This window comes from Canis aureus, chromosome 19 (genome assembly GCF_053574225.1).
Source record: "Canis aureus isolate CA01 chromosome 19, VMU_Caureus_v.1.0, whole genome shotgun sequence".
Classification (NCBI taxonomy): domain Eukaryota; kingdom Metazoa; phylum Chordata; class Mammalia; order Carnivora; family Canidae; genus Canis; species Canis aureus.
Window position 1 is genome coordinate 51,312,535 of NC_135629.1, and position 14,466 is coordinate 51,327,000.

The 14,466-nt window shown below is 51.5% G+C and overlaps 1 protein-coding gene across 1 annotated transcript in view; it reads right to left on the reverse strand.

Annotated features, from left to right (window-relative positions):
• Positions 1-45: 45 nt before the first annotated feature.
• Positions 46-14,466, reverse strand: part of LDLR (low density lipoprotein receptor) — a 37,536-nt gene continuing 23,115 nt past the window's right edge. Inside the window, exons 9-18 of the mRNA XM_077859915.1 lie at positions 13,761-13,932; positions 13,445-13,672; positions 9,875-9,993; positions 9,439-9,578; positions 7,526-7,667; positions 7,274-7,426; positions 6,363-6,539; positions 3,244-3,318; positions 2,643-2,800; positions 46-1,880 (exon numbers count right to left, since the gene is read on the reverse strand). Of these exons, the coding sequence (XP_077716041.1) occupies positions 1,845-1,880; positions 2,643-2,800; positions 3,244-3,318; positions 6,363-6,539; positions 7,274-7,426; positions 7,526-7,667; positions 9,439-9,578; positions 9,875-9,993; positions 13,445-13,672; positions 13,761-13,932 (1,400 nt within the window). The 3' untranslated portion in view covers positions 46-1,844. The remainder of the gene's footprint in view (positions 1,881-2,642; positions 2,801-3,243; positions 3,319-6,362; positions 6,540-7,273; positions 7,427-7,525; positions 7,668-9,438; positions 9,579-9,874; positions 9,994-13,444; positions 13,673-13,760; positions 13,933-14,466) is intronic.

A 14,466-nucleotide genomic window follows, 5' to 3' on the forward strand; every position in this document is an offset into this window, starting at 1 on the left:
AGCCAGAGACTAGAGGAAGAAAGCGGTCCAGGTTTCACCAAGTGGTTCATTTAAGAAATTTAATTGATCACAGTAAGACATTTGGGCTATAAAAACATTCTATACAGTGGTTTAAAAAGCGATACCCATCCCCCCAAAGCAACCCATCATATATACAACACAGACATGGTTCTCCCGAAGAGCTTTGCGCAAAGCCCGCACGAGTCATCTTTGTACAAAAAGAAGAGGCGTCTCAGAGACAACTTCCCCCAACGCAGAGCCCCCGGAGGGGTCACCGATGCAGCAACCAGGGTTTGCAAAAATAAATAGATCTTTGTTTCATATACATAAGTGATAATGTTTAACAAATATACAAAGTGCAAACATAACAAAAAGCCCCCCCCATTACCTGTACAGGGGTTTATTTACATGCTTCAGAAGGAGAAAAGGCTTTCACAGTTTCCTACAGGGGCACAGTGTTTGGTGGTCATGCAGTGAACAGTGGACAAGCCCTTGACAGGAGTCCACAGGAGGCTGCCACTTGTCTCTTTGGTCATAGACGTGACACCGTATGATAGTATTGGAAAGATATTTTGTTTAAGTCCCATAAAATGACGAAGCCCGGGGGACATCCTACAGGGCTAAAGTGGGCATTCGTCAAACAAAAGACAACCATCTTGGGGAAGTTAATGGCTCAGGGGGATCTGCATAGAAGTGGAAACACAGGCTGGATAGTCATGATTGTGGCTTTGAAGTGCTGGGAGGGGCAGGAAGGGGGGCGCTGGAGGGGGAAGGCCCCGAGATTGTACATTCATCCATCCTCTCCCACCCCGGAGCCCATCCCAACTGGAACAGAAACCAGTGCAAAATAGTGACTATGTCAACTTTACACAAGATACAGCCCTGAACTAAAAAAAGTGCAAGGGGATCTGGAAGGGGCTGGGGTGGGCGCAGGGGCTGGGGTCTGCACCGCCGCACCCAGGCCTAAGGATGCTCCTAGAGGTCGGGGCCCGCTGTCTCCATGCATCAGCTGACTGGGTATCTCAGGCACTTAATAAATATTAAGGGCAACCGGTGGCTCAGGCTTTCCCTGGGAACCGATGAGGTTTTGGTGAATGAATGGGGTTCGGTTGGCCCCCGGCCCCAGGACGCTGGATTTGGCCACGTCAGGACCAATGCCAGAGTCTTGGCGTAAAGGGAGGGCACAAATCTCGCTTGGAAAACACTAGTTTGATCCAGATCTGGGCAGGGGAGGGGGCGGCAAGGCAAAAGCTAGTGCTGGCTGTCCAGCAAGGCAGAGGTGAACACATTTACTCCTGAGTTTGGGGGCTCGGGCTAGAGTGGGGGCAGGCAGCTTACTCAGGACCTGGGGTAGGGCCTGCTCTCGTGGTCAGAGCCGCTTGCCTTCTCTCTCCCTCTCCCTCTCTCTCCCCCTCTCTGTCCGTCAGTCCCACAGGAGGGGAGAAGTGTGCAGTCCCTGGAGAGGGCAGAAACATGCCCAGGCCCCCCCCAGCTCATTCGCCCCGCCCCCCCAGCTCATTCGACTTTCTCTTCTCCGCTATTCATAGAGAAATTAAAAAAAAAAAAAAAAAAAAAAAAAGCCCTACCTAAACCCGTTGCGTGTGCGCCGTTGGAAGCCCGTTCTGCCTCCCAGATGAATAAATATATAGAACAAAGCTCTGGCAGACAGGCCAAGCGGCAGCCAGCTGCGGCCGCCAGCAGGGCTTTGGTCACTTTGCATGAAACAGGAGGGCATCGAGGTCTCAGGAAGGGTTTGTGGCAGGTCAAGGGTCCGGGGAGAAAGTGTCCTTCCTGCTCGTGACCGGCAGCAGGTTCCGGGGAAGGACGGGACCAGGGGCAGCGGCTCAGGCCACATCATCCTCCAGGCTGACCATCTGTCTCTGTCAACAGAAGGATAAACGCCGGAAGCGATCAGTCCAACATTCAGTAAACATGGCCAGAGGCCACCTACGCCTCCCTCCCTGACGCCCGCGCCCGCGCGGGGGGCCAGCCCCCCTCATCCGAGCCTGCACCAGCGCAGCAGCCTCGGCCAAGCTGGGGGCCCGCCCCACCCCACGACCTTGCCCCCGTCTTTCCCCCGACAGCCACCTGAGGGCGCCGGTGAGCCGGGAGTCAGGCCAAGTCCCTCCTCTAATCAGAACCTTCCACGGCTCCCATGTGGTTCCTCCTGAGGCCAGGTGCACAAGGCCCTGCCTGGTCCCTTCCCTACGTTGGGCAACTCGCTCGACACCCCCACCCCGATTCTCAGCTCCAGCCTCACCAGCCTCCGAGTCTACACTTTGGCAATGTGTTCTGCAAGCCACACACTCCCTGGCCTGGGGAGCCTGCCCCAGCTGCCTCATCTAAAATCTCCCTCCTGGGCGCGATCCCAGAGTCCCGGATTGAGTCCGCATCAGGCTCCCTGCATGGAGCCTACTTCTCCCTCTGCCTGTGTCTCTGCCTTTCTGTCTCTCATGAGTAAATTTTTTTTTTAATAAAAAACTTAAAAAAAAATCTCCCTCCCTCCCCAAAAGCCCCCACTTCCCTTCTTTGCTTTCTCTTGATCCTGTCCTTACCTATCCCCCGCCTTGAGGGTCTCTGGAGGATCTCCCAGCCCTGTGGGGAGGATGAGGAGGTGGGGGGCCTCCTGGGCCGGTACTCACCGAAGGGTAGGTGTAGCCGTCCTGGCTGCAGCAGATATGCACCTCGTCCTCCGTGGTCTTCTGGTACACGGGATTGTCAAAGTTGATGCTGTTGATGCTTTTAAGCCGCCAATTCTTCCAGAGGAGGAAGGTCCCGAAGCATAGGAGGATGAGCAGGACTGCAGCGGGAGGTGGCCAGGTCAGGAGGCCGCCCCAGGGCCCTGCCACCCAGCTCAGCCCCCCGAGTGACACCGCCTGCAGACTCCTGCCCTTTTTGACTTATTTAGGGTTTTTGTTGCAAATTTAAAGCCATACTCCTCCACTGGAAAACAAACAAAACCTATCTACGTGCCTAACAAATCTCTAACGCAAAGCCCACTGCGACTGCGTCACCCTGGAGCTACCCAACTGTGGCTGGTTCTCCCAGGTTTCCTCTGAGTCCCCACATATGGGGCTACCCATCCTTCAGAAATGGGACCGGTCTCTATCAATGCGGCCAAAACTCTTTTCTTCTGAGTGTTCTTTGCACCATTTCTAGTGGGCTCTTGGGGTGGCTTCGCTGGGCAGGGAGGTCATTTTGCAGGAAGCCGGGCCCCAGGGTGGGCCTGGCCTGCTCGCTTACCGATGGGGAGGATGATGTACAGAGCCCCCACGCTCCTGGGCTTCTCGTCTCCTCTGCTGGCAGCGTCGCCCAGGGCTGCACGGGAGAAAGGACAAAGTGAAGCTCAGATCCACGGCAGGTGTATAACAACCCACACATAGATGGAAACACCTCCTGCTTCCTGGTGTCTTTAAAAGTTCAAAGCCTGGGTGGCTCAGTGGGTTAAGGGTCCGACTCTAGCTTTCAACTCAGGTTGTGATCTCAGGGTCATGAGTTCAAACCCTGCATGTCAGGCTCCGTGTTCACCAGAGAGTCTGCTGGGTTTTCTTTCTCTCTCGGCCCCTCCCACTGCTTGTACTCTCTCTCTCTCTAAAATAAATAATCTTTTTTTTTTTTTTAATTTTTTTTTTATTTATTTATGATAGTCACAGAGAGAGAAAGAGAGAGAGAGGCAGAGACATAGGCAGAGGGAGAAGCAGGCTCCATGCACCGGGAGCCCGATGTGGGATTCGATCCCGGGTGTCCAGGATCGTGCCCTGGGCCAAAGGCAGGAGCCAAACCGCTGCGCCACCCAGGGTTCCCCATAAAATAAATAATCTTAAAAAAAAAAAGAAGTTCAAAGGAACTTGGAGCGTCTCCCAGGTTTGAGAGGCATCACACTGGGGCCTCTTTCATTAGCAGTTGGGATTATGGGACTTAGAGCAGATTTAAGAGGGTTCCTCAGCCAAGCATTTCAAAGCTCTGGGGGAGGGACCAACGATCTTTGAGGCAAGAGCCTGCAGGTACATTCGCTAGCTGGTGAGGTCACTGGTGGAATGTTTCATGCTGGTTCTGCATCTGATGGAAACGAGACAGGTCTGGACGGGATAGCAGCCACCTGACTCTGGACTGTTCAGCAATTCCTGGGCCTAGTGTGGACTGCACCAAAGCTCCAGACTCCTGTGTCAACTACCCCAGTTAATAAATACTGGGGGGAACCTCGTTACACAAGCACACTGGTGCACCTGAGCCCTGTGAGGGCCCCAGGCAAATCAAAGTTTAAAGTCCTCCAAACAAACAGCCCGGGAAGACCGAAGATCCACACCTGGGCCACATGGACGCAAGTGAGCCATGATTTACATCATCAGTTCTATTCAAACCCCAGGTGGGTTATATCGACTGGTTAATCTTTTTTTTTTAATTTTATTCATTTATTCATGAGAGACACACAGAGAGAGAGAGAGGCAGAGACATAGGCAGAGGGAGAAGCAGGCTCCATGTGGGGAGCCCGACACGGGACTCAATCCCAGGTCCCCAGAATCACGCTCTGGGCTGAAGGCAGAAGTAAACTGCTGAGCCACCAGGGCTGCCCTATATTGGCTGGTTATACGTGGTGTAGTTTAAATTGCCTTTTTTTTTTAATTTTTTTTATTTATTTATGATAGGCACACAGTGAGAGAGACAGGCAGAGGAAGAAGCAGGCTCCGTGCACCAGGAGCCTGACGTGGGATTCGATCCTGGGTCTCCAGGATCACGCCCTGGGCCAAAGGCAGGCGCTAAACCGCTGCACCACCCAGGGATCCCTAAATTGCCTTTTTAAAAAAAAATATTTGTGCATATTTAAGAAAACTTCTAACAAAAATATTTTAAGGCACCAGCAAGATCCTTGAGAAGTTTTTCCCTTAAAAGAGCTCCTTTGGGGCAGCCCCAGTCGCGCAGCGATTTAGGGCTGCCTGCGGCCTAGGGCGTGATCCTGGAGGCCCTGGATCGAGTCCCACGTCAGGCCCTCTGCATGGTGCCTGCTTCTCCCTCTGCCTCTCTCTCTCTCTCTCTCTCTCTCTCTGTGTCTCTATGAATAAATAAATAAAAAATCTTAAAAAAAAGGGGGGGGCTCCTTTGCTCAAATCAAGGAGCCCTGGGTGGGCCCATCTGTGAAACAATTTTCCAAGCAGTAGCACTGCCCCCGGTGGAAAGATTTCCTGGCCTCTCTCAACCACAGCAGTTTCTGCTTTACCTTGTTTATGGTGGTACATAGGCTTCAGCCACTGTGAGGGAGAAAAAAATGTCCAACTTGCTGATGAGCCCATTTTTTTCTGGCTAGAAACATCTATGAGCTCCATTTTTCTGGCCAAACACGAGGGCAGGTGCCCTCTGGTGGGCAAAGAGATGAATGGCGGGTCTTCCATTAATTCACTGAGAGCCTGGGCTAGGTTGTGAGCCAGGCACTAAGCCATAAGCACAAAACTTAGAGCCTGCGCCAACCCCCCCCCCCTCCCGCCCCGGCCCCGCCCCGTGCCAAAAACAAAAGCAAAAAAACCCTTAGTAATAGAGTAATGTTTTAATGTGACCTTTTTTTAAGAAATAAAAATGAAGGCCAATACCCCCTGATAAAAATCAAATGTTTAGGAAGACAGGCTCTGAATCTACACTTGCCTGTCCTGGCCGTGTTGGGACCCAGGCTCTGATCAAAGTCTTTTAAAGATTTTATTTATTTATTCATGAGAGACAGAGAGAAGCAGATACATTAGCAGAGGGAGAAGCAGGCTCTCCATGGGGAGCCCAATGTGGGACTCGATCCCCAGACCCCGGGATCACGACCTGAGCCGAAGGCAGATGCTCAACCACTGAGCCACCAGGTGCCCCATCTGATCAAATTATATTTGCAAGACCAGGTGTTCGGCCCATAGTTCAGGGATTTGATCTTTGAAAAAGTAATGCAATAAAATATTATTTTAAGTCCTGGGTTTTTGGTGGTCCCTCAGATGCCACCCTGCGGAGCGCCTCACCTGCCTCACCCTAGCCCTGGCCCGCTGGGCAGACACCTGGAAAGCAGGTCATCGAATGGGCCTTGATAACATTTCAGGCTCCGGGGTCTCTGCACTGGGAAGACTCTGGGATAAGTCACCACCACACACTCAAGTGCTTCACATGCCTTGGGCCACACAATCCCCACTACTACCATGAGGAGGGCGGCCACTGTCATTGGTCCCATTTTCCAGTAGCCAAATGGAGGCTTCTGAAATCGCATAGGTTATGTCAGAAAGAGTGCAGGGACAAGACTAGACCCACAGTATCCCTTCCCCAGATTCTCTTGGCCTCTGAAGGGGCCTGTCTAGACGCCTGAGCTATAAACCTGGGGCCAGGATAGTCCCTGCCTTTACCTTGGTGGGACATGGTCACCATCTCAGCCGTGGTGAACTCAGGGCTGGCCACAGACCACGGGCTGGCTGTGTGCTTTGGCCCCATGGTTGTGGAGGGGACTGTCGGCCTCCCGGCTGTGGAATGGACCGTCGACTTGACCGTGATCGTGCCCTGGGTGGTGGCTCCAGGTTCAGTCCCTGAAAGAAGAAACATCTCCTGAGTACTCTACTGCCCAAGGGCTTCTCTGATAACTGTGATAATGACGATGGATAAGTAGCATGTGCCATGGGTCACAAAGAAATAACTGAAAACAGGGGTGCCTGAGTGGCTCAGTCAGTTAAGCATCTGTCTTCAGCTTAGGTCACGATCCCACGGTCCTGAGATCAAGCCCCTCGGTGGGTTCCCTGCTCAGCAGGAAGTCTGCTTCTCCCTCTCCCTCTGCCCCTCCCCCCTGCTCGTGCTGTCTCTCTAATAAAAAATAAAATCTTGAAAAAAAACTGAAAATAATTGAAACATACTAATATCTATATTGTTATTACATTATTTGTTATAGTTTGAAAGGCAGATTCACAAGTATTTCAAACACACTGTCCCCAAACTGAGACTTTCTCTGAGGATGAGAAACACCAGAAAGGGGGTCATCTTCTCCCTCGATGCCCAGGTCTACAATCGGTCACCTCCCAAGGGGGCTGGGAGAGAGTGAACCGGACAGCAAAGGTGAATGGCATCTGTCTAAATGCCTGGCACAGGGCTCACGTATCCAGCACGACAAAGGCAAACTATGGTTACCCCTTATGAGGGCCTCCTGGAGCTTCACCCCCTCCCGTTTGGAAGATGAGCAAAGAAAAGATCAGGAAGGTCAAGTTGCAGGACTAAAGCCACAAGAGGGGGCAGAAGCAGGACTGACGCGCAGGCAGGCCGGTGCCCCTACCTATGAGGCAGCTCCTCATGTCCTGGGCCAGCACCATGCCATCAGGGCAGGCACAGGTGAACTTGGGCGAGTGGGGGTTGATCTGCGGGGCCGGGAGACACAGGTACTGGCAGCCGCCATTGGGGAGGGCAGTTCCCTCACACCAGTTCACCCCTGAGGTGGAAGAGGCAGGAGAGCAAGGTTAGAAAATTCTAGAAAATTCCAGAACACCAGCGGGGATGTAGAGGCAGGAAGCGGTCACCCCATCTTTACCTCTTGGCTGTGTGAAGTTGTGAAAAAGGACAATGTCCTCCGGCGACAAGAGGTTTTCTGCCACCAAATTAATGTCTGAACCTGTGAGGCGGTTGGCACTGAAAATGGCTTCATTGATGATGTCCGTCCAAAAGATTTTATCCTATATGGGCATTAAGGAAGACAGCAGATCCCATTAATTGAGGGTGTAGGACACCCGAATATTTGGAAGGAAGCAATACTAGGGGGTACGAGCCTCATTTCCTTTTTCTTTTTTTTTTTAAGGTTTATTTGAGAAAGAGAGAGAGAGAGAGAACACAAGCAGGGGATGCTGCAGAGGGTGAGGGAGAAGCAGGCTCCCCACTAAGCAGGAAGCCCCATGTGGGGCTCGACCCCACGACTCTGGGATCATGACCTGAGCCGAAGGCAGATGATTAACTGACTGAGCCACCCAGGCGCCCCTCTTTTTACTTTCTTTTTAAAAAAAAATTTTAGGGCAGCCCTGGTGGCTCAGCGGTTTAGTGCCGCCTGCAGCCCAGGGCATGATCCTGGAGACCTGGAATCGAGTCCCACATCGGGCTCCCTGCATGGAGCCTGCTTCTCCCTCTGCCTGTGTCTCTGCCTCTCTCTCTCTCTCTCTCTCTCATGGAGCCTGCTTCTCCCTCTGCCTGTGTCCTGCCTCTCTCTTTCTCTCTCTCTCTCTCTCTCTCTCTGCATCTCTGTGAATAAATAAATAAAATCTTTAAAAAAATAAAAATAAAAATAAATTAAAAAATTTTAACTGTGTAAAATACACATAATCTAAAATCAACCATCTTAATCCTTTTTAAGTGTGTTGTGGGCATTAGGTACATTCACATTGGTGTGTAACCATCACCACCATCCGTCTCCAGAATTTTCCATCTACCCAAACTGAGACTCTGTCCCCATGAAACAGGGACTCCCCACACCCCGCCCCAGGCCCTGATGCCCACCATTGACTTCCGGTCTCTGAGGACAGGACTCCTCTGGGGACCGCACAGAAGTGGAATCAGACAGGATCTGTTCTCTTGTGTCTGGATTTGGTTCTCTCCAGCATCGTCCCCGTGGCAGTGTGTCAGAAGCACCTCCCTGTCTCCTGAATCACGTTCCACTGCATAGTTACACATTTTGTTTAGCCCTTCATCTCTGACGGACACCCAGGGGGCTTCTACCTCTTGGTGAATGTTGAGTCACGCTGCTTGAATGAGGGTGCACAAACATCATGTTTCCTTAAAACAGTTTCCAGCTGTGGTTGGCCCCCTTTTCTCTCTGTGAGGCTGTTAGCAGCTTCCTAGGCCTCTACCTACTAAGTACCGGGAGGGACTCCCCCTCCAAGTGCAACCACCAAAAAGTCTCCAGAAAGTGCCGGATTGTCCCCTGGGCACCAAGATGGCCTCTCCAAATGAGAACTGCTGCTTTAAGACTCTTTGGGTGAGGGGGCACCCAAAAGTTGGCTCAGCTCAGGAAGCCTGCGACTCTTGATCTGAGTCGTGAGTCCAAACCTCATGTTGGGGGTACAGTTTACTTAAAAAGACAAAAAACAGAAGCACCTGGGTGGCTCGGTGGTTGAGCATCTGCCTTTGGCTCAGGTCATGATCCCAGGTCCTGCTGGGATCAAGTCCTGCATTGAGCTCCCAGCAGGGAGCCTGCTTCTCCCTCTGCCTATGTCACTGCCTCTCTCTCTGTGTCTCTCATGAATAAATAAAATCTTAAAAAATATATCTCTTTTGATGAGAAGAAAATGGAAATAACTTCAGTTTTATAAGTTGGTCTTGGCTTGAATGAACCAGACAATGTGGGTTGACCCATTAGCATGAGCACGTATACCTCGTACATACATTGTGTCAGTAACTAGCATGTAGATGGGATTTCCCTCAAGCACCCAAAGAGCAACCCCTGGTTCCCCGTCCCACCTCAAAGATGGCCAAGGAGAAGGGATGTGCCAGCTTTTTCTTGTCCTCCAAAATGGTCTTCCGGTTCCCCCCGTTGACATCAATGCTGGAGATGGAGTGGAGCTTGGAGTCAACCCAGTAGAGGCGGCCACCAGAAAGATCTAGAATCCACAGGTGGACAAGGAGAGATCACATGTCAATGCCAGAGGGGCCTGGGCCTGGTCACTCCACTCCCCACAGGAAGGACCCCCGGGACCCGGCAGAGACGTGCCCTGAAAAGCAGCCCCCACTGCACATCTCCACCTGTCAGCCCAAACGCCATGCTGGGGCAGTTTAGTGGCAGGTTATAAAAAACAGGGAGCTGCATTTTTTTTTATTCAGGTGCAGCCTGGCCACTCCTTTCTTTTCTCCAGGCCGTGCCTAACCCCAGAGACCAAGGTCCCAACCAAGGACATACCCAGGGTGATGCCATTGGGCCATTGGATGTCCTCCGTCACTAGTGAGTAAACGTCGACACCATTCAGACCCCCCTTCTTGATCTCGGCGGGGGTTCCCCAATTCGTCCAGTACATGAAGCTGGTGGGAAAGCAGCAAGAATAGCAGGATGTCAGTAGGGGAGGCTCCCGCCTGAAGCAGCCGGGCCAGGAATTGTAAGGAGTCCCCAAAAGACGCCTCGAATTGATTTCTTCCACTACCCTAGTGCCTGCAACCTGGTTGCAGGATTTTAGAACCTTCGAGAACAAAGGGAGGTTTTGATTCCAATGTCAGGACTGAGGACGCTTTTTTTTTTTAATTTTTATTTATTTATGATAGTCACACAGAGAGAGAGAGAGAGAGAGGCAGAGACACAGGCAGAGGGAGAAGCAGGCTCCATGCACTGGGAGCCCGGTGTGGGATTCGATCCCGGGTCTCCAGGATCGCGCCCTGGGCCAAAGGCAGGCGCTAAACCGCTGCACCACCCAGGGATCCCTGAGGGCGCTTAATGTGCACCCTCAACAGTGCTTTCTGAAGGCTTTTATACATTTTTTATTTTGTAAAGTGTTTTTTTTTCTTTAAAATTTTTTAATGGTGAGACGCCTGGGTGGCTCAGCAGTTGAGCGTCTGCCTTTAGCTCAGGGTGTGATCCCGGAGTCCCCAGATCAAGTCCCACATTGGGTTTCCTGCACAGACTTCTGCGTCTGCCTGTATCTCTGCCTCCTTCTCTCTCTGGGTCTCTCATGGATAAATAAATAAAATCGTTAAACAAAATTTTTTTAATGGGCGCCTTGGTGGCTCAGTTGGGTAAGCGTCTGCCTTGGGATTGGGTAACGATCCCTGATCCTGAGATTGAGCCCCTCATTGGGCTACCTGCTCAGTGGAGAGCCTGTTCCCTCTCTCCCTCTGCCTCTCCCCCCACTCGTGTGTGCACTCTCTCTCTCATTCTCACTCTATCTCAAATAAATAAAATCTTTAAAAAGATTTTTTTTATCACGGTAAAATACACATAACATAAAAGTTACCAGCTTAACCGTTTTTCAGTGTCCAGTTCAGTGACATTAAGTACATACATACTGTCATGCAACCATCACCACCATCCATCTCCAGAACTTTTCCACCACCGCACATGGAAACTCTGACCCCATCAAACACCTGCCCCAACCCCTGCCCCAACCCCTGGCTCCCAGCACTCCACTTTCTATCTCTATGAATGGGACTCCCCTAGAAACCTCACATAAGTGGGATCATATAGTATTTGTCCTTTTGTGTCTGACTTCTTGCCTTATGTTGTAGAAGGTGTCAGAATGTTCTTCCTTTTTCAGACTGAATACAATTCTATTAGGTGGTGGACTGCATTAGTTTATCCTTCATCCATCCAGGGACACTTGGGCTGCTTCCATACCCTGGCTGCCATGAACACGGGGGTACAAATACCTGTTTGCCTGCCTGTGTTCACTGCTTTTGGATCTGTACTTGGAAGTGGGGACACCTGGGTGGCTCAGTGGTTGAGTGTCTGCCTTTGGCTCAGGTCGTGATCCCGGGGTTCTGGCACTGAGTCTCGCATCAGCTTCCCCACAGGGGGACTGCTTCTCCCTCTGTCTAGGTCTCTGCCTCTCTCTCTGTGTCTCTCATGAAAAAAAAAAAAGTAGATATCTGATGGCTTTTACGCCTCTGAAGAGATGTTCAAACTAACAAGTAGCCAAATACAAATACACTGAAAGACCTCCTCCCCATCATGACTGGCAAAGAGGTCGGGGATCCCTGGGTGGCTCAGCGGTTTAGCACCTGCCTCCGGCCCGGGATGTGATCCTGAGGATCCGGGATCGAGTTCCGCGTCAGGCTCCCTGCGTGGAGCCTCTGTCTCCGCCTCTCTCTCTCTCTCTCTCTGTCTCTCATGAATAAATGAATAAAATCTTTAAAAAAAAATGAAAAAAAAAGACTGGCAAAGAGGGAAGACTGGCTGGTGACAGTGAGTGAAATGGGTCCTCAGCTGCACTTCTGGAGAGCAGGTGTTCCATGACAGTTTGATGCTATATCCGTGGATGTACCCTCGGATCTAGTGATCTAACTTCTAGAATGAGAAATCTAGAATCTACAATCCTGCAGACAAAAAACTGTGGTGACACCCATTTAAAGGAATTCAAAGGTATTTAGGGCCTTGGTGTGAGGTGGGGGAAAAACTCAATTTTCATGTGCTGGTACAAAGCAAATCAGGGCTCATCCAGTCCACAGGGAATGAACCCCATGTGCCAAATGAAAGACCCAAGTGGAGAACAGAGAGCAAGAGCCCAAGCCTATACTATGTTCTGGAGAGGAACAGAAACCCAACAGTAGAGCATGCACGCACACGCGCGTGCACGCGCGCACACACGCACACACGCACACACACACACATCCCATGACTTGTATCTAAGGGGTTATTTCTAGGGGTCTCGCTCTTTCCTGGCAGCTGGGGGGGTTAAATTTATTAAACCGAGTGTCCCTCTGCTAAATAAGAACATTTGTGGGCCAAGGCCCACCTTCACCCCAGGGTCTGTCCCATCTGAGTCATGTTCATCTCCAAAGTTCCCTTTTGAGGCACCTGAATAGCTCAGTCAGTTAAGCTTCTGCCTTCAGTTCAGGTCATGATCTCGGGGTCTTGGGATCGAGCCCCGCATGCCGAGCAGGGAGCCTGGTTCTCCCTCTCCCACTATGCCTTGCTTGTGCTCACTCTCTCTCAAATAAATAAAACCTTAAAAAAAAACAGTTCCCTTTCCTTTTGATGATTGCCACCAGGACAGGATGCCTGTACCAAGGTTGCCACCGCCCCTCCAGAGTTGTGAAATTCCACAGGCAGATGTGGTGTAATGGGTGCAGGACAGGGGGTGGGGAGATACTTTCTGCCAGGGGACACAGGTCCCTGTGGGCGTTGGAGTGCTGAGTCAGCCCCCGGCCCTGCAAACACCCTCCGGGGGGCCCCGTTGGGGTGGCGACCTTTACTCCCTGTAAACTACCATTGGAGCTGAGTGCTTTTACTTTTCTCCAATCCTATCCTGGCACAGGATTCTCTGCAGTAAAATACTAAAGCAGAATTTAAATAAGTATTAATTTTTTAGTATTAATTTCTAATACCAATTTAAATCCATATTTCAATTTCAATTTCTTTTTTTTTTTTTTTTTAAAGTAAACTCCACACCCAGCATGGAGTCCAAAGCAGGGCTTGAACTCACAACCTTGAGATCAGGACTTGAGCTGAGATCAAGAGTCAGACATTTAACTGACTCAGCCACCCAGGCGCCTCTCTGATTTGGGGCTCTTATCCTGAGCACATGACTTTTCAGGGTCTGCTTCCATCTCAGCAGACATCGAGAAGGATCAACACATGGTTCCCAAAAGGCAGGTGGAGAAGAGCCACCATTCCAGGTTTTGTGCTTTCCTGACAGCAAGGAAAGCCCCATGCCCACAGAGGTCAGTCCAGCCCAGGCACATGCCTTTCCCCAGGCTGAGTCCGCACCACTTCTAAACCCCGCCTGTGCTTCCCTCTGAGCCCCTCAGCTATGGGGGTACCAACCCATGCACGGGATCCACCACAATGGCACGTGGCTTGGAGCCTTTCTCCTTGAAGAGCGTCTTTCTCTTCGCACCCTTGGTGTCAGCCACGGAGACGGTGCCCAGGATGGAGTCTGTCCAGTATATGTTGCCGTGGATCCAGTCCACTGCCAGCCCGTCGGGGGCCTGGAGGTCCTCGCTGATGACAGTGTCATAGGAGGAGAAGCTGGGGGCTCTGTCGATTTGGGTGCTGTCAGTGGGAGAAGGGGGAGCAGAACGTCAGTACGAGGGGCCTGTTTCACCTGGGTTAGGGGGCTGGGTGGAGCTCCAAGGCTCACCTGTAGATCTTCCTTTGGGACAGGTCGGACCAGTAAATTCTGTTGCTGGCCACCTCTGTGTCCAGGGCGACGACGTTCTTCAAGTTTGGGATGAGGCTGGTGTATTCGGTGCGGTCCAGAGTCATCTTCCTCACCTCATGGCGATTGGTGAAAAAGAGGTAGGCGATGTTGCCTGGGGACACAGGAAGGATGCTCAGGGGAGCAGAAGGCCCTCTGACTCGAGCTTGTCACCCTTGGGGGGTCTGGCTGAACCAGGGGAGACACCCAGGATGCCATGGGAAATGCCTCGTTGGTGTATAAACCATGTGGCTCCAGGGCCACCTGGGTGGCTCAGTGGTTCAGTGTCTGCCTTTGGCTCAGGTTGTGATCTCTGGTTCCCAGAAATCAAGTCACGCATCAGACTCCCCAAATGGAGCCTGCTTCTCCTCTGCCTATATTTCTGCCTCTGTCTCTGTGTCTCTCATGAATAAATACATAAAATCTAAAAACAAAACAGAACAAAACAAGACCATGTGGTTCTGATACTCTGACATCCGAGGCCTTGCAGAGCCTGAAAGGACAGCCCCTCCCAGGGCCAACCAGCTCCTAGGGATGGTTCATGACTTGCCTTGAAAGCAAACTCTCCAGCCCATGTCCGCCACCCCTCCACTGGGCTCTCACGCTCTGGGTCGCAACCCCTCCGCCTGCTTCAGTCACCACAGGGCAG